Genomic DNA, 20,168 nt, shown 5'->3' with positions numbered 1-20,168 from the left:
TAAAATTTGAATTTAAACCATTCATGTATCCTCATTTTTCAGTTGGATGACAAGGAGAAAAGCACTAAATGTTAGGTTGAAGTATATAAATTCGAATTTAAAACATTAAACTAGTACATTTTAGAAGATAAAACTGTATCACCTTGTGCAAGAAGGTATGTGTCAAAAAACTTATAACTTGTACAAAAACTCTGTACAAATTATAATTTGTACAAACTTACATCTTGTACACAACATATATATTAAGAAAAAAGAGTTGGCATCATCAAGATATATTTAGTTATTTAAATTTTAAATAAGATAAACCCTGAAACAAAGCTTGTTAAGATGATGCAATTGTATCACGAAGTATTTTAAAACTTTCTTTACGGTTTTGCAGAAATAAGAAAATACCGCTACATGACCAACAAAAACATAAAGGTATAGCCAAAAAGGTCTATAATAGTCAATTTTGTCTGAGGGAGTTCGGACCATATATTCTCAAGAGTTCCTACATTTTAAGAACTGTATGTAACGAATAATATCAGTGTTAAAGTGTATTTATTTTGACAGGAGACAAAACAAGGAAACAAACGTTGGAGCGGCTGGAAAACAAAGAGGAATGATGACAATGGCTCAGATGGCTGAACGAGGTAAATATGACAAACAAATCATAACTTGTATGACCAATAAAAATGAATCTTGGAAGAAGGGAATTCATGACTAACGAGTTGATAATAGACTTGGGCACTACAAGTCCGTATAAAGTGATATTGATACAGCGCTGGTAAAAATGAATAAAAGTTAACAAATGTCGTACTCCTAGAACACTTTTCAGGATGAACATACTTCAGGAATGTTCACACCAAAAATATTGAAAACTAAGGAGGATTGAGACTCGAACATATCAGGTGCTATATTTTCGAACGTGACCAAAAATAATAATTTTGATACAGTAAAGAAATAGTTTTTTTATAAATTATTTATCTTTTAGATTTTGAAAGTGTACAGAAAGTTCATTCATATGAGGAATGGTTGGAAATTGCAACACAGTCGCAAATGGAAGGTAAATTATGATTATAGAATAAGGTTTTATGGAAATTATTTTTGCTTTTTTTGTTTTTTATTTGAATATAAAGAATCAAATTTAAATTTACATCATTACTAATGTTCATTGTGCTTTCATGAATTCATTTTATCAAGAGCGAATCTACCAAAAGTTGACGAAAATTCCCAAATACGGTAAAATGATTCTATAATATATAAACAAAGGCAATATGGTAGCAATCCCTGACGCAAAATCAATACATGTACAGCAAAAAACAAACAAAAAGAAAAGAAACAGAGCATTTAAAGCAGTTCTAAATCTCAAAGTAATTATGAGCCTTCAACAAGAAGAAAACTATTCCCTAATTAATGTAGAACATTCTAAGTATTTCGGATTATTCAACATTTTATAACAGCATATTAAAAGAAAACAAACTTGTTAATGATAACAATAAAGTATTGACTGCTGAACCTGTGTCAACCGGAGACGAAATGTCAAACAGCAGCAGCATCAACTCTTATAAAATATGTTTATTAAACTGGTAACTGTTTTACATGTATATTGATTTTTTATTAAATCCCAATTAACATGATCTATGATTGGTTTTGAATCGTTTTTCCTCATAATGTAAGAGTTATGTCCTACAGTACACAGTGATTCAGATTATCTGGTTCAAATGATAGTGTTATTGAAATGTGTATGTTATTTAAGGAAAGGCGAACAAATAATGTGCGAAATACTTTGAGTTTTCAAACGGTTAGTCCAATTGAAAAATAAAAAAAACTCAAACACATCGAACAAATATAAAAACACGTTATATTCTTGGCTTGGTACAGGAATTTCATTAATATTTAGAAAACATTGAATTACACCTTGTTTTATAGCTATCTAAACCTCCTACTTGTATGACAGTCTGATAGAATTCATTTACATAGATAACAATGTGTGACCAAAAAAGACTGACATAATAGGTAAAAATGTCAAAAATTGGTGCACAGCCGTCTACATTGTGTTATATGATGAACAGAATAATGATTAAGGTCTACCAAAACCCTATCCGTGTGAACGATCGTAGATTGCCACAACTGGGTGTGTTTTTCGACATTGATTGTTTTGAAGCCCTCGTAAGGTCAGTTATGGTAGTTTATTTCCAATACAATTCCTATCTAATTTCCCTTGTGGACCACATTAAATCACACCAGCTGTTAGTGGGGTTTATGATGCAAGTTTATTATTCAGTATTCATAGTTGTGTATGGGTTGTTTTATGGATTCTGTTTGTCATTTCGGTTTTTTTTTTGCCTTAGCTATGCCAGTTTATCTCGAGCTATTGATCTTCATGTCATCTGCTATCTTTTGCCTCTTTATATATACTATGCAAAATAATATGCAATGTTTCTGGTGCAAAGCATTCACATGGTGCATTTTAATTTTACAGTCAACTTGAAAGTCGTTTTAAGTCTTGGGAAAATTAGTTCCAGCGGACATAAATATATTTTACTGTTGGACACATCAGAGAGTATGCAAGGGGAGAAATTTGAGACAATGATAAAAACTGCTACAAACTTCATCGATGGTAACAGAATAAATTACGATGTCAATTAAATGTTGTAAATATGATAATTAGTTATATACATGTTTCAAATCTTTCTTTGACCTTTGTATACATAAAAGAGCAACAATGAAGATCAGCATGAAATAAACAATAATGTTCTTTATTAATAACAAAAATCATAAGGCTTATCTTTGAATTGACAAAAGGGTAAATCAAAATACCAAACCTTTACGAATTATATAATCACTCAAATCTTCAATTGGTACAACAAATGTCAGTTGAATAAGTTTTTGTAGATACGGACAGAACCCAAAGCTTAGAAACTTAAATTGTTATAACGTAAAAGACTACACAAAACTACAAAAAAACTCAGCTTAAAATTATTTCAACTTTGCACGATGGAGTTGTTTCTTTAGTTTTATACCGAATATTTTTGTTTTAACTTATTATTTAATATTTATTTTGACATATTATGTTTTGACGAAGGTGTTTTTAGATAATTCAACATTGTTAATTATTGACAGGTCTACATCAGATCAGTATACGATACGGTATACGAGATAACGTTGGACTGGCTCATTTTGGGAAAGACACTGAATTGATCATACATCCTCTGGCAGATTATGATGGTATCAAGAAAGAAATAGGTATACGATGACCTATAGTTGTTAATTTCTGTGTCATTTGGTCTGTTGTGAAGAGTTGTCTCATTGCCAAAGACATCACATCTTCTATTTTACATTATATATTTTTTAATTAATAAAGAAAAAACATACAGAACTTCAAGTTCCAAAGCTTAAATATGTAGCATTAATACGTATTGTAAACAAAGTAAACTATTTTCAATATAAAGTAATTCAGGAATATGCTAAATCAAATTCCAATACAAATATCATTCATAATTTAAATATGCTTTTTATGGCGTTAATATCTGGTCCAACTTTATTGGTTTTAATATATGGTTGTCCTTTTTTTTTAAATTAATTGATTATATATTTCAGCCAAGTTGAGACCTGGTGGTCCCTCTCCTCTAGCAGCAGGTCTGTTGATGGCATTGTCTGGAATAACTCACTGTAAGTTTATTCTTCACTAATAGTCATTTTCCATACATGTACGCTTTTCTATATACCCAAAGGACTTTCGAAGTTGCAGTTTTGGTCCTTTATTTTACCATGACAAACTAATATGGACAATACAGAATGAAACTTAAAGAATGCAAGTTGATTGTTAGGTTTTATTAAGATTATGTTTAATGCAAGTGATAACAAAAGTCAAGCTTTGCTCATTCTCAGACGCTATTTTATGTGTATCTTTATTATTTTAAAATGAATTACAATTTCGAATTTTCACAAAGGTGCTCCTACTACCATTGCAAACCATGATTTCCTGCCGAACATTATTGTGATAACGGATGGAATGCCAACTCGCATAGAAGCTCCTGTTGAAGATGAGAAAGATAAAATTGGTGCGCTATCAGTATCGTCTTTACTGGTAAGTATAATTATTTGTTGAACCCCTTTACTACTCACTCAACCAGGAAATTACTTGTTGAATCAATCCTTCCGTTTTTATTTATTTTTGGAAAATGACGCTTTCAGCGTCTTTTTCCAATACTGCTGACCTGAACTTCCATTACATGTCTCTGCCTTCCGCGCTTGGTTTCGTATATTTTCTTCCCCATTACATTTCTCCGCCTTACCGCGCTTGGTTTCGTATTTACTTTTTTACATACTGGAATCTGCTTGTATTATCATGTGTAGTAATCAACCGGGAACCAGTTTACATACCTCCGGTCCTTCTTATTACCAAAAAGATCGAAGTGTACCAACCAATGTATTTACTTTTTTACATACAAACTGGAATCTGCTTGTATTATCATGTGTAGTAATCAACCGGGAACCAGTTTACATACCTCCGGTCCTTCTTATTACCAAAAAGATCGAAGTGTACCAACCAATGTAGTTAAGATACTCATAAATCTATTTTTATAACTTTATTGATTATGTGAAGTAAAACTAAAACATTGTTAAAACATTAAAGATATATAATTAATCGGGGAATACTTGATAGTCTTTTCGTTTTACAAACAACTGCCTTTTTCAGAAGAAAATATAATATGTCCGTATTGTCCACTTTCTACTGGTTATAAGACAGATCGAAGTAACGGAAATCCATCTTTGTTTACAAAGTTACACCTGTAGAGTCTGTAACAGACTGTATCTGTATGACATGTGAATAAATTGTCGATATAGATGCTGGCTTTAATACAACGGTTTGAGAGAGCGCCGCCGATTTATTGACAGGGCGGGAGAACAGATTTGAAGCTCTCTACGTTTGATGCGTGCACAACAGTGTCGTCATAGCTGATTCGGTGCGATCACTGTCGTACAAAGGATGAGTTTGCATAATGTACGGTGTTTTACTTAGTGGAATGTCAATAATCTCACAGTAAGAGTTATTCTTTACTTGCTTTTCCATTGTTTTCCACAATAATTGTTGCGTGGTATTCTTTGAATTTCTCTGCAGTTATGGTTCTCTTTGGACATGCTTTTTTGAGGAATTCGTCTGGTTCAATAGCGTAAATCAGCCCCTTAACTACTTTTTACATAAATACTAACTTTGGCTTTAAATCCTTGTTCGTCCTTGTCTGGAGATCTTGTTGAAGTTCCAGTTTGGCAAGCATTTTGGAGACTTATCCATCCTCTCTTGACTTGTAATCTCTGGTGATAAATTTTGCCGCTTGACATGTTTTATTTTGTACCGGGTAGGGGTCCCTTACTATGGTTCCATATTAAATAATGAGATCAATTCCTCAAGGTCTAGTTCATTATCCAATCTGACACAAATTTCAATAACTGGAATGCCACCCAAGTTGAATATATGGTGACCCACTATAACAGCATTATTACTTGGAATTGTGTTTAATACCACGTTGGTTCAAAATTAAAGCATAAACTTAAATGGAGACAGAAATTTGACATGAAAGATTTTGGATTAGTGTAAACTAAAAATTAGCTTACTATGATATATACTGATATATGGTTAAAGAATGAATATCAAATTGAGCAGAGTTGTTATAAAATATCAATATGGCAGAGAAGGGGTTTCAAATTTCATATAAAGGGACCTGACTGACATGAAATAAAAAATCAAAGGAGTATCCCTATTTGTCTAATCTTCAAGGTGAAATAAAACAAGTATAACAATATTATGCTATTGTATAAATCTACAGAAATAGAATTTGCTTCAAGTAATAAAAATAACTAAATGTATGTCACTATAGTAACTTATTTTTATGAGTATGTGGGTAATTAGTCCTATATAAACATATGACCTCGGGAGCATTATTTACTATTTCTATTTACTGTTCTGATAAAAAAAATTACTATCAATGTGTCACACTTAGCATTCAAAATTAAAAAAAATAATGAAAATATCAGTATAAAAACGTTAAAAATTGAATAAGAATGCGAAGTCATATGTTATAGGACTAGTGGGGTATAAGAGCTTGTTACTACAGGAGGGTTGGGATTGTTTAACCCCACCACATTATTTATGAATGTGCCTGTCCCAAGTCAGGAGCCTGTAATTCAGTGGTTGTCGTTAGTTTATGTGTTACATATTTGTTTTTCGTTCATTTTTTTACATAAATAAGGCTGTTAGTTTTCTCGTTTGAATTGTTTTACATTGTCTCATCGGGGCCTTTTATAACTGACTATGCGGTATGGGCTTTGTTCATTGTTGAAGGCCGTACGGTGACCTACAGTTGTTAATGTCTGTGGCATATTGGTCTTTTGTGGATAGTTGTCTCATTATAGCAATCATACCACATCTTTACTTCTCAAGAAAAATTAGAACAAAGAAATGTTTTACACAGTAAGTGGACACAATTTATTTTACAGAAGTTGATTTAGAAAAATGTAATTGCAAGAAATAAATTACACATTACTTAGAGTACTTTAGATCATTCAGGTAGTCTTTATTTAGTATGTACAAAAGAACAGCCAGTAGCCATTGGATATTGTAGATCATTTACATAGTCTTGACCTTTTTATTAGTACAAAAGAACAGCTAGTAATCATTGGATATTGTAGATCATTCCAGTATTCTTGATCACCTATTTATTTGTACCAAAAAAACAGCCAGTAGTCATTGGATACTGTAGATCATCCAGGAAAGAATCCCAATATTTGAGGCAGTGGCGTCATTTTTCCTCAGAGCTTTCAGCTTTTTGATTATACAATTATCATAGGCAGGGCTGTTACGTCCTAAATACTTTTTGCAGTCATGAATGATGCGTTTGATTGGAACATAAGATTATACCTTTTAACACCGCACGTACATTGTCTGCTGATGGAAATGACAAAGCTCTTATAATGATAAGTAATACCTTGATACTACTATTTAAAATATTGCATAATACAAATTCAAAAATGCACATGTTTCAAAACCCCATGTCGTGACAAGTAAATTCGGTATCAAACATTTTCTTACTATCTCTAGGTTAGAACCGGCGTTGCTGTTCAATGTTTTAAGTAAAAGTGATATTCTGCTTAATCGTCATCTTATAATTTTTAAAATAAGTTATTTAACCATCAACCGCTACTGCATGATCAAAGCCTTATGCCACTAGGTATCAAGCTTGATATTGTGCGATATCCACTGTGTGGCACACCTGACAAAAACCTATATGATATTACTTAAATGGCTATAGATGGAATTTTTAATAGCACTTATTTCCAGCGTTAACAACTTCCAAAATAAAAAGGCATGCTGCACTTTGTAAGGATTTTTGCACCCGCCGTTCATCCATTCCCTGTTTATCGAATACTTATGGCGGCGGCAATTATCATTTAGTGTGTAAAAAAGATCTCTAAGTTTGCCTTGTTTTAACCATTTTACTTTAATTCCAGACTGTGTTGAATTTAGCCAGAGATGCAGAAATAGACAAAACTGTTTCAATTATTGCTCTTAGAGGAATTAAGATATTTTGTGTACCAATAGGAGGAGCGAACACCGATGTGAGTTAATTTTATCAATTTATGTTATCATTATTACTCTAGATTGTTTTTGTTTTTATTTAGAAAACACTTAATCAAAATACTGGGATTATAATTTGGTACACTAGACGCATGTTTTGTCAGTCGCGTAAATAGTGTTTAGTCTAAAAAATGCTTTACGTTATTCAAATTTCAAATTTCTCTCAAATTTATTTTTCTCCTTTTTTTCCTGAGAAGTAAGAACACTTAGATTAGAAGTTTTAAGTATTTGATTTGTATAATAATGTTTTGTTAACATTTCAAATCGGAATGAATATTAAAAAGAAAACAATGTTAAAATAATTTCATGATTATCAATAATAAACTAAAAACGTCGTTTTCAGCCGTGATATCTGTCTCCCAAATATTTCAATCGTGATAACCTTTCTTGAGAAAGGTTAAGGGTATTAGTGTATAATTACGTCTTATGTATTAAACAAAGGATATCACACATGATTTGATTTTTAGATTATGAGTAAGGTTGTAAAAAACACTTTTGGCAAGTTGATTCCACCAGATCAGATCCAGCGTCTTGCACAAAATACACAGATATTGGTAAATATTATATATATATATATTTTCAAAGGCTACCAAAATTAATACCTTTTATCTTGAATCTGTCACCAAATTCCCTTCTTCATTATTCCTATACATCAAAACTTTAATGATAGAAAACTACTTTTATATACATAAAATTATAAACAAACAACTATACCAATTACTTGAAATATGTACAAAAATGATGTATTTGATAATTCAAAATAAGTAAGTTCGTCTTATTTCTATCCAAGATTCGAAAGGGTATATTATGAATATTGTTTAAGTAAAGTGTGCGCCAATGACACACCAACACCACAACAAAAGCACAAGAATGTCTTCTTTAAATTGACCCTAATTACATCGAGTCGTTCAGGGAAAAAGAATAATGTATAAATATAAGGACAAACTTTGAAAGAAATCTTCTATCTTTAATAGAAATAAGAAGATGTGGTATGAGTGCCAATGAGACAACTCTGCATCAAAGTTAAAATGAAATTAGCGTGGTATATCTGAAGAGTTCGTGTTTTCACAACACCTCGTTTCAGCAACTGCACATATATTTTGATTTTGCTGCTTTCTACTAACTTAGGTTGTGTCTGTTATGTTCATTCAAAATTTACTACAATAAAGTATATCTTCAAAAAAAGGGAATTGGATACTGTGAATACAATACATTGCTAAAAGTCATTGAATGAATTTTAACTGAGCTTTTATTTATCATCTTTTGTTTCAAGTTACACTTTTATTCTTCGATTCCAAATCTATATCAAAATTGAGTAATCAACATGGATTGTAAATAATGAATTTCAGATCCATGCAGCAGAAATAGCAAATAAATTAGAGACAAATACTGAGTTTTCTAAAACCTCTGTAAAAACAGCTGTTCGTTCTGCTAGTCTACAGGAATTAGATGCATATGTAAGTTATTATTAACGGTAAAAATAATCTTTACCGAAAGTAGTCCTTAATTGAAATGATACATTTAATTTAATCTTTTCAGACATTTGTTTTGTTAGAAACATTCGTGAAATAAATTGTGTGCTCTTTAAAAGAGGGACGAAAGATACGAGATGGACAGTCAAATTCTTAGAATGAAAATAAACTGACAACGCCATGGCTAAAAATAAAAAGACAAAACAGACAAATAATAGTACAGAAGACACAACATAGAAAACTAAAGACTAAGCAACACGAACCCCACCAAAAACTGGGGTTGATCTCAGGTGCTTAACATTACAAGGAACTATTTTATAATTTAGCAAACTTCGATGTCAAAAATGCAAAACAGACAATCACAAACTTAGCGTTCATTAACAAATTTTGCTCCTTTTTGCAAAGCACAACTTTTACCTTCAGCTACTAATGAAATAAATGAAGGTTTTATTTTTGAATTAAAAAACACATTCGGAATTCGACCACACACCGTCATTGGTTTTCGACTGCTCTTACTATTTAACTAATCATTAGATTCATCTGTAATAGAGTTATTACCGATACAGGATGATATCACGGATAATGTAATATTGCTTCTGGATCCTGTGACGCAGTATCATGGGCGGTTTAAACAACCAAAATGTCAAGCTGTACAGTTAGGAACACGTGTTCGACGAGGACCGAATTGGCAATGGAAAAATCAAGATTCGAATATGGCTGGCACCGTTATTGGTGAAGATAACGATGGTACGTTATTTTTAGCGCACAATTGAAAGCTTTCATGATCAACATGACCAAAAGGCAAATAAATAGGATATATACTACAGCTTAAACAATTCCAGGTGTCTTCATATACAAAATATGATATACAATTGGTATCTAGAGGATTTTTTTTATGTCTCGTCACCTTTCTTAAATACATTTCATGATTTGTTTTGTGTTAAGATTTTTATAGATAAAATTTTTTTCCATTTAAACTGTAGTATAAAAACCGATATTAGATAAATAAAAAAATGGCATCTTTTTATATATTAGACGAAATACTCATGAAACTCTTAATAAACCTCATCCTTTCCAAGTTTCCTACCCTCACATAAAAAGTAGATTTCTTTTTCTAACAGTGACCTGAAATTGATTATCAATAAAATTGAGAATGGAAATGGGGAATGTGCCAAAGAGACAACAACCCGACCAAAGAGCAGACAACAGCAGAATGTCACCAACAGGTCTTCAATGCAACGAGAAATTCTCGCACCCGGAGGCGTCCTTCAGCTGACCCCTAAACAAATATATACTGGTTCAGTGATAATGAACACCATACTAAACTCCAAATTGTACACAAGAAACTAAAAGTTAAAATGATACAAGACTAACAAAGGCCAGAGGCTCCTGACTTGGGACAGGCGCAAAAATGCGGCGGGGTTAAACATGTTTGTGAGACCTCAACCCTCCCCCTATACCTCTAGCCAATGCAGAAAAGTAAACGCATAACAATACGCACATTAAAATTCAGTTCAAGAGAAGTCCGAGTCTGATGTCAGAAGATGTAACCAAAGAAAATAAACAAAATGACAATAATACATAAATAACATCAGACTACTAGCAGTTAACTGACATGCCAGCTCCGGACCTCAATTAAACTGATTGAAAAATTATGTCTTCATCATATGAATATCAGGCACAATCCTCCCCGTGAGGGGTTTAGTATCATACCATCATAACATATATGAGAAGAACATAACCCGTGTCATGCCAACAACTGGTTTATTAAGAATAAATGTGTTTAGTTCCGATGCAAAGACCCTATAAGTGAATCAATATTAACGCCAAAATATGCAATCTTTAATGACCTGACAACAGTATCGTAACTATATCCCTTCTTAATAAGTCTATTTAAAGGTTTTGTTAGCTTCTGAGGTGAATACTGACATTTTTGTGCTCTATAAAGAATATTTCCATAAAATATTGGATGTGAAATACCTGAACGTATATGAAGTCTGCATGTTGAGCTATATTTACAAATGATGTCCTTATACCGATGATAAAATTTAGTTAATGTTTTGACTAGTTTGTGATATCGAAAACCCTGGTGTAATAATTTTTCAGTAATACATAAATTTCTCTTGTTAAAATCTAAAACATTGTTACATACACGAGCGAATCGTACAAGTTGAGATATATAAACTCCGTAAGATGGTGACAAGGGAACGTCACCATCTAAAAATGAATAATTAACGATAGGAAATGAGAAATCATCTCTTTTATCATAAATTTTAGTATTAAGCTTTCCGTTTATGATATATATAAGATCGAGGAAAGGGCAGTGGTCATTGTTAGTATTAGCTTTATTTAAAGTAAGTTCAACAGGATAAATTTCTTTAATATACATACTGAAGTCGTCATTATTGAGAGCTAAAATATCATCCAAATATCTAAAAGTATTATTAAATTTGTGTATCAGATGTTGTTTCGATGGGTCTTTGCTGATTTTTGTCATAAATTGTAACTCATAGCAATACAAAAACAGGTCCGCAATAAGTGGTGCACAGTTAGTCCCCATTGGAATTCCGATAACCTGACGATATACGGAATCTCCAAAGCGAACAAAAATGTTATCTAGTAAAAATTCAAGAGCAGATATAGTATCAAAGCATGTCCAATTGACATAGTTTTTTGTTTATTGCTACTAAAAAATGACCTAAAAGAGTTTGAACATATATATTCACATTCTGACTTTTTAAATGCCCATTTAATTAGGTGTGTGAATTTTTTCTTAATGAGAATGTGAGGCAATGTGGTATATAGGGTAGAAAAATCAAAACTTTGAACAGATTCAAAAATCAAGTACTTCCAACGAGTTTTTGACACTCCAAAAGTAATTAATTCCACTATTTTCGAAGGCTTTATTTGAACAATTTATTATCAGGTTTTTGATTGTACCAAGTGTACTAGTAAGAAGAATAGATAATTTAGTAGTGGAACAATGGCTTGAAGACGAAATAAATCTATATTTGTAAGGTGTTTTGTGTAGTTTCGGAAGCCAATACATAGTTGGGACTTTCATTGTTTTTGGTTCTGCTTGTAAAGCTAAAAGTTTATGTTTGTTAAAGATGTCGTTTTCTGAAAATGGAGTCAGTTGGAATGTTGGGGAATTGGTGATTTCTTTTTGTAGAACCTCAATGTAAAATTTACGTCAAACAATAATAATATTATTAGCAGCTTTATCGGCCGGGACAAAAACAAATTCCTTGGCTAGTTCTTTTAGTTTATGTTTGATACGAGAAATAGGTTTATTGAATTATTGTGGTTATTTTTAAGAGTAAAATGTTCTTTAAAATGTTGAATACGTATATCAACAATGTTTATTACTGAATTAAAAAAAGAGTCCAAAGATTTTTTGTCAGCTTTTTCCCGTTTTATCCATTTCAAACAGTAAGTACGGAGTGAGTCATGGATGATATCACGACACTCATTCCAATTAATAGTTGAAGGGGGACGATATTTAGGTCCTTTACTGAGGAATGATTTCAACTCTCGGTCTTGAACGATGTTAAGATCTCCTGTTATAACATGGGAAATGGGTCCATAAATGTATTTGGAATTACTGCAATTACATGAAGTAGGTGTATTTTCACTGATATTAACATCTTTACACAATTGGCTATAATTAAACACAAATTTCCGGGTAGATTTCTTGTAAATATAACAAATAAGAGGGAGCTCAGTATTATCAAAATATCCAGGAATTTGTTCTTTAACAGAATGGTCGTTAAAAATACCAGCAATATTAACAAAATCAAAACCTTTATTGACATACTTTATTTTAATAAAATGTTTTTTGTGATCTTCAGAACGATCAATTTTAGGAAACAGTTTAGAATAACAATATGCAATTATAATTTGATTGATTTCATACTTAGGACTGCTATATGAAATTCCTCTAAAATTTTATTTAACTTATTAATCGATAATGAACAGAGCTTTGTTAACAGATAATGTCTGCCGTTGTTTTTTGAAATAGAAATTAGGTCCAAAATATTGGTATGATTTGTCGGAAATTTTCTTTGATTGCGATTTTTTCTACGACCATGAGAGCGTTTGTTTCGAACAGTTTTAGAAACAATATCCAAAATGTTAACAGAATTGGTTCTTGATATATTGCCAATTCCCATGATATTATCATTGAGACCGAAAGGGTAGACTGTCTGTAATTTTTTAATCCAATTTAATTCAATTATTTTCCGTGATCGTACAAACTTTGAATGAGATTCACCAGTCTGCTTATTTATTACTTCCAAAGGTTGAACTGCTAAATATTTAATAGGATGATTGTGCTTCTTAAGGTGTTGATAAATGATACTTTTGAATTTATTGGGTCTTTTAAAACGATACAGATGTTCTTGAGTGCGTTTAGATAAATATCGTCCAGGTTCACCTACGTACTGAATACCGCATCCCGGTTTGTTTCATGTGAGTAAATAAATAAGACTGTTTGTTTTTCAAGTCATATCAGTTTCAAATTTTAAAGAAAATGTGCGACCATTAAATGTGAACCTTACCGTATTGTTGGTGGAAAGACGGGGACATGTAAGTCATTTTTTGGCATGACACTTATCGATAGAAGGGTAAACACGATTTTTATTGTTAAAAATATTAGCGATGGTTGTATTTTTAGATAAGCGATTTTGAAGATTGAGACGTGTAGATACCCTTTGAACGAGTTTAGTATTTAATATTTTTCCATTTCTAAGCTTCATATTTGTTTTTTGTTTGTGAATTATATTAGAAAGGAGCAAAGACTGGTGTCCAGAATATGAACCAGCATACAATGAATTAAGTTATGTAAAAATGATAAATCTGTTCGGCTAAAGATGTCAAACGCTATCCGTATTAATTACCCCGAAAAGATAGGGTATATCAGGGTAGCGACTGACGTCTGACTAAATAGTAGAAAGGGGCTGAATACTGAAGTACTACTTTTTGATAAATATTCCTAAAGTAATGAACTAGAGAAGTTCTCGCTCGGACACACACTCCATAATCTAGTATATTATAAGAGCATAAACCTAATACCTACTATACAGTGTGGTATTTTAGAAAGAATGAAACACGTGTCTGGAATACTTGTAGAATGTTGATTAGTATATGTTTGATTATGCAGGCTAATACTGTTTCTTTGCTCTAAAGGATTAACGGTATAAATTTCAAATGATATACACAAAAACAAAACAAGACAGATAGCAAAAACAATTGTAACTTACATATGTAAATAAAATGAAAGAATTTGTTTTCAAGGACATCCATTATAAATTATCTTTTGATAACAAAACGTTCTAAGACAAATATATTGTAATGTCTATAGTATTGCAAAAAATATTGTGTGGGATTGAAATGCAGCATTTCCACTTTAGGAATGTGAAATATAAAATTTGAGTGTTATTCTCTTTCAGGAAGGATATGGGTTGAATGGGACAATGGTCACAAGAATGTTTATCATTATGATGAAAGCATTAAAACGTATGATATCAAACCTGTCAATGAACCTAGGCGACTAGTAGATGATTTAATTGCTGTTGGATGCAAAGTTAAGAGAGGTATTGTATCAAATATAACCATTAAGGAAAGTTGTTGCTATCACGGATAATATTGAGACAGAATGCTTTAACGACAGCAGAATAAAGTTTAGAATTGATAAATTAAAAAGTTAAGATTGAGGATGCAACAATTTATATGCCACAAATGAATATCACGTAACTAAACTGTTTAACTATCCGCGAATCATTTGTAGAACTTATTTGATTTCTTTTTGTATCATAATTATAATGTATTTGTAATATGCAACTGTGTTATAACCAAGATGATGGCTTAATATATTATGTTTACACTTTTTGTTTCTTATCAATCATTGATGGCACACCATTGGAACAATTAGATACTTTGATATTGACCTTAATAAACAGAATCAAGTGTTACAATAATCTATTAAGTCTAGACAAAATGTAGACCAAACACAATATCAAAGGTCTTCAAACAAAACAAAAGTCATGAATATACATACATTTAATAAAACAATAATGACAAGATATCTGATACAGAAAGTCACATAAAAATGTTGAGAACTTAACTGATGTGTTTCTCTTTTTTAATGCAGGATCTTTGTTATTGTTCACTTTCAAATTTAATAAGTGCATCTACTTTGTATACGAATGAATAAAACATTTCTTTTCATGTATAAAGGAAAAGATTGGAAGTACGGTGAACAGGATGGTGGAAAAGGAAGCAGAGGAACTATCCTGCGTGTGGAACCAAATGGGAAAGTTGTGGTATGTAATACCTAAAAAGGTTGTTCTATGAACAAAGACGTAAAACTGACCAGATCTAAAAAGCAAAATCACAAAAATACTGAACTCAGAGGAAAATCAATTCGGAAAGTCCATAATCACATGGCAAAATCAAATAACAAAACGCATCAAAAACGAATGGACAAGAACTGTCATATTCCTGACTTGGTACAGGCATTTTCAAATGTAGAAAATGGTGGATTGAACCTGGTTTTATAGCTAGCTAAACCTCTCACTTGTATGACAGTCGTATCACATTCCATTATATTGTCCCCGATGCTTGAACAAAACAAACAGACACAATAGTCAAAAATGTCAAAAATAGGGGTACAGCAGACAACATTGTGTTATCATATTAATCACTATGAAAACAAAAAATGTAACGAAGAAGCACACATCAAATTAACATCCTCATTTTGATTATATTATACGATTTTATTTGTCTATGTAAAATGCACTCATCAAGGAAGGAGGGTTTTGAGTACTAGTATAAAATTGCGCGTTTGAAATTCGCACAGGTAGACATGAAATAATTTTGTCGTTCAAAGTATGACGGATGCATAAATACAGTCACGCAAAATAGATATAACAAAAACTGAGTAAACAGTATAAAGTAATAATAAATAAAATAATAGTGTGGTTCAAAGTATGACGGGATATAAAATCGGTCATTTTAAGCAGTAGTACTCATAAAACAGTACCTAGAATTAAAAATGAATACTACGCCTATAATATGTTGGTGCATGTGTCAATTAAACAAATGTTCATAGATTAAATTATTTTTCTACATTCAGCCATTTACTATATACAGTTAATCAGTAAGATACAACTTATTTGATATTTGTAGAGTAAAAAAGGGTTATAGCATAAACATTCTTGAATATTGTCTAGGTTGATTTTTATATTTTATTAGCTGGGTGGAGAATATGGTGAAATCTTCACTTTTGATAGAAAGAATCACTAAGAGTGTAAAAAAATAAATAAATCTAACAGCAGTCTTACAAAAGAGAGGTGAACGATATCACAGGATCATTCAAACTTGAAAATTAACTGACATTACCAGGGCTAGAAAAAGAAATTCAAAACACAAAACACAACACAGAAAAATAAAGACTGAGCAATGCAAACCCTCCAAAAAAACTGGGGGTGAGCTCCGGAAGGGGAAACATATCCTGCCTCACATGTGGCACCCATGTGGAACATATCCGCTATCATCTGTGAAATGAATACTAGTATTCCATAACGGTCGAACAACTCGTGATGGTGTCTGTAAATTTAATGATGGGACGCTTTCAGCTTCACCTCTTAGAAATCTTGTTTGTTTTAATAGCTTCCTTGTGAGCAGAAACACTCTATCAAGAAAATCATGATGGGAAATACAAGTCCTAGAATACCGTATCGACTTGGGGGTATATACTCGGTATGCGATCACTGCTGGAATATTGCTACATATTAAAAAGTGGAAAGTTCACAATTGGGAACCTGAGTTAGGTCATTGTTACACATTACCAATTATTTCAGATATGCCTTTTCAACTTTAATCTGTTATAAACTGCATTCGGGTTTAAGAAAAAGATATATTAATCACTTAGATAAAAAATATAGCGACAATAATTTTCAGGTTCATTGGGATCGAGGAAGACTTGGCATATACAAGTTTGCATGTGATGATTTGTTTGAAGTGGCAGTCAGGTGTGTAATTTTATTTTATTAAGCTAGCATATAAAAAGTAAAATAAGATATAATCCCATATTGCAAGTATCGAGCAAACATGCAGCAGTGGTAACGGATAAATTGAAAAAATAATTATAATGATGTTATTAATATATGAAAATTGATACTTATTTAATTTAAATTTAACAGCATTAAATGCGAGTTTTATGTCAATGACAGTATCTAAACGCAACAAGCAATCAACATACATCTATATGTCAATATACAGTCTTCAGCATAAAAATTGAGTGCTAAAGCAACCTGTCAAGTCCAAGATAGTCCTCGTATCTCATTACTTTATGAAATAATTTACCAGCAAATATCAAAGACAAAGTTATCGGAAAAGCCCACTTCTCCTCCAAAAAACATATTTATTACACACCAAAACAATGATAAGGTTCACGTCTTGAGAAGGCACATGACATGCTCAAATATTTTTTTATCCATATCATCGTTTGTGTAATCACGATAAACATGAAAAAAGGGCTACAAAAAGGAAAAATAGAAATGAAATCCCCAAAATTATTAGTGCAGAAAAAAACACTTTACTTTCTAATGTCGATGATAATAAATACAAATAACAAAATTTCAAACACATCAATATTAGTGAACAATAATATTGAACTCTGTGAAGGAATGTTTGTTATTTCTTAAACCATTCTCAAATTACTTAACATGCTGAAATGAAATCATGCTGTCCTACACATGCTACACTAATTATGCATGTCGTACTTCATAGAATATTTCTAAGAGCAGCACAATAAACCAGACGGAATGAGACGATTTGTGCACTGCACATGACCAGAACAAAATCTAGTAGTAGACCAGTAATTAAGAAAACAATAGAATTATTTTAGTTTTTACAATAAAGTGAAATTCAAAACAGTTCAAGGAATACAACTTCTATTATTGGGATTCAGTAAGTTTCTGTTGGACTACTGATCCATTGGTGGTATATTTTATTGCCAAATCAAAATATTGTTTTCAAGTAAAACACTAGCAGCTTTATGTCTTTAAATGTTCAATCTGATAGTTTAAGTTTAATAACTGATACAAAAGGATTTGTATGGATTGCAACATACCAGCACTGGTACCCATATCAAGCTAACAAACCCCGTTTTATCAAATAAACCAACCTAAATGAATTTTTCGACTGATAAAATTATGCAAGATATATTTCAGTGAGGATGGTCGTACAATAAGTTCACCGGATTTAATAGAGGATGAGCAGAATAGCCGACAGGAAACGTCTGATTTACCACTTATACTACCTTCCCATACCAACAAAAGTATGTATACTACTTATAAATGCAGATGAAACATTGACTCTGAAATTGTGTACTGCCGAATTATCATATGAACAATTAAGAATCATTTCTTCTTATACTGATATCACTAAGTTCAATAATTCATCACGATGGGTGCAACTTTAAAAGTAGAATTTTCTGACCTTTTTGGAGCTCCTTCAGATTTTGGTTTTAAACATTGTAATACATTTTGTAATACGTATTAGTTTCAAAGTAAGATGTCAGTGGTTCATTTGAAAAAATAAGGAAACAAAGCAACATTGTTAACGTTATTTATTTGTTACATATATATTTCATCCACGATTATTTGTTTCAAGAGATCTGCAGAACTATTTAACTTTCCAATTAATATTTAACAGTGAAGCCAGTTAAATCTACCTGGCAGTATCAAGATGCTAGAGGTAATTGGGAGTCTTATGATGAAGAAACTAATGTTAAGATAGAACGTGCTTACAAAACAACATTGTTAACGTTATTTATTTGTTACCTATATATTTCATCCACGATTATTTGTTTCAAGAGATCTGCAGAATTATTTAACTTTCCAATTAATATTTAATAGTGAAGCCAGTTAAATCTACCTGGCAGTATCAGGATGCTAGAGGTAATTGGGAGTCTTATGATGAAGAAACTAATGTTAAGATAGAACGTGCTTACTTCAGAAAACCGAATGGTAAATTCATTGTGGAAATAAACAAAACAGTGTAAGTTACTACTATCAAATATATTTAATCACACCATAATCCTGTATTACATACCTTTTAATTTGTAGAAAAACATTCGTCAAAATTTTACTAACTTAAAGGTCCCATTTATGACCCAGCCACAAAACTAAGGGGTCATTGAGTGTTATCCTTGTCCTTCCGTATGTCTGTCCCGAAATTGGTTTCCATTCTTTTATTTAAGGTGGATCCCTACAGATATAGCAATTTTTTTTTACCATCGAATTTTTCTTAAAATGTGCATACATATACTATGCAATGGCCTCTATAAAAATTTGAGTTAAAAATAGTTTGTCACCAGACTCGTTTCCATGGTAACGGTCACCAAAGTTGGAACATCACGTGTAGGCATAAGTAACTTACATAATGCGTGTTACCACTTAACTCATAAAAGTTTTAATTTTCGTGGCGTCACTATACTGTTCGGCAGTTATGCCTGTTTATAAAGTTATATGCGAACTCAGTTTTTAACGTTCTCTAAATACATATTATACTAGGGCCCAATTTTGTAAAAGAAAATAATTCGACTACTATTTGTAATAATTGTACTGTAAGCCTTTTATTTCTATAGTCACATGCCTGTTTTGAAAATACAAATTTGAATGCTTGAATGGAAAAGTTGTCGAGTTCCAAATTGCTATCTGCAAATTTCTAAACTCAAGAACTGCTCTTGTAAAAAACAAAGTGGGTTGAACGCATACTATACTGTAGAAAAACCAACGGTACTTGTCAGTCAATGTAATTCTTTCACAGAGATAATTTGTTTTAACTAGATCGATAACCTATGTGATTTTAGGCATATAGTACTGTTTTCAAAGATGATCCAAGAAAACCAAACAGACCATAGCTCAGTTCCCGTACAGCGCTTAGGTATAGTTATTGCATTAATATATTTTCAATAATATGTTGAAGGTTAACAATTTGATGATACATGGTTTAAAATAAAATATGATATAAACAGAATTTAAACCAATATTAGTAATGAAAACAAA

General features: G+C 31.7%; 1 protein-coding gene across 2 annotated transcripts in view; it reads left to right on the top strand.

Moving 5' to 3' along the window:
• The window catches only part of LOC139519474 (uncharacterized), a 28,489-nt gene that overhangs the window by 5,707 nt on the left and 2,614 nt on the right, over nucleotides 1-20,168 (top strand). The window contains exons 6-21 of one of the 2 annotated variants that reach the window (XM_071311584.1): nucleotides 553-632; nucleotides 974-1,045; nucleotides 2,465-2,602; nucleotides 3,106-3,228; nucleotides 3,583-3,654; nucleotides 3,936-4,072; nucleotides 7,495-7,602; nucleotides 8,089-8,175; nucleotides 8,971-9,078; nucleotides 9,660-9,840; nucleotides 14,544-14,687; nucleotides 15,331-15,416; nucleotides 17,056-17,126; nucleotides 18,330-18,436; nucleotides 19,017-19,158; nucleotides 19,973-20,046. In XM_071311584.1, the coding sequence (XP_071167685.1) occupies nucleotides 553-632; nucleotides 974-1,045; nucleotides 2,465-2,602; nucleotides 3,106-3,228; nucleotides 3,583-3,654; nucleotides 3,936-4,072; nucleotides 7,495-7,602; nucleotides 8,089-8,175; nucleotides 8,971-9,078; nucleotides 9,660-9,840; nucleotides 14,544-14,687; nucleotides 15,331-15,416; nucleotides 17,056-17,126; nucleotides 18,330-18,436; nucleotides 19,017-19,158; nucleotides 19,973-20,046 (1,730 nt within the window). The remainder of the gene's footprint in view (nucleotides 1-552; nucleotides 633-973; nucleotides 1,046-2,464; nucleotides 2,603-3,105; nucleotides 3,229-3,582; nucleotides 3,655-3,935; nucleotides 4,073-7,494; nucleotides 7,603-8,088; nucleotides 8,176-8,970; nucleotides 9,079-9,659; nucleotides 9,841-14,543; nucleotides 14,688-15,330; nucleotides 15,417-17,055; nucleotides 17,127-18,329; nucleotides 18,437-19,016; nucleotides 19,159-19,972; nucleotides 20,047-20,168) is intronic. The other variant, XR_011663598.1, reaches the window with a different exon arrangement.

Source organism: Mytilus edulis, chromosome 4 (assembly GCF_963676685.1).
Source record: "Mytilus edulis chromosome 4, xbMytEdul2.2, whole genome shotgun sequence".
NCBI lineage: Eukaryota > Metazoa > Mollusca > Bivalvia > Mytilida > Mytilidae > Mytilus > Mytilus edulis.
This window is presented reverse-complemented; position numbering and strand designations above follow the sequence as displayed.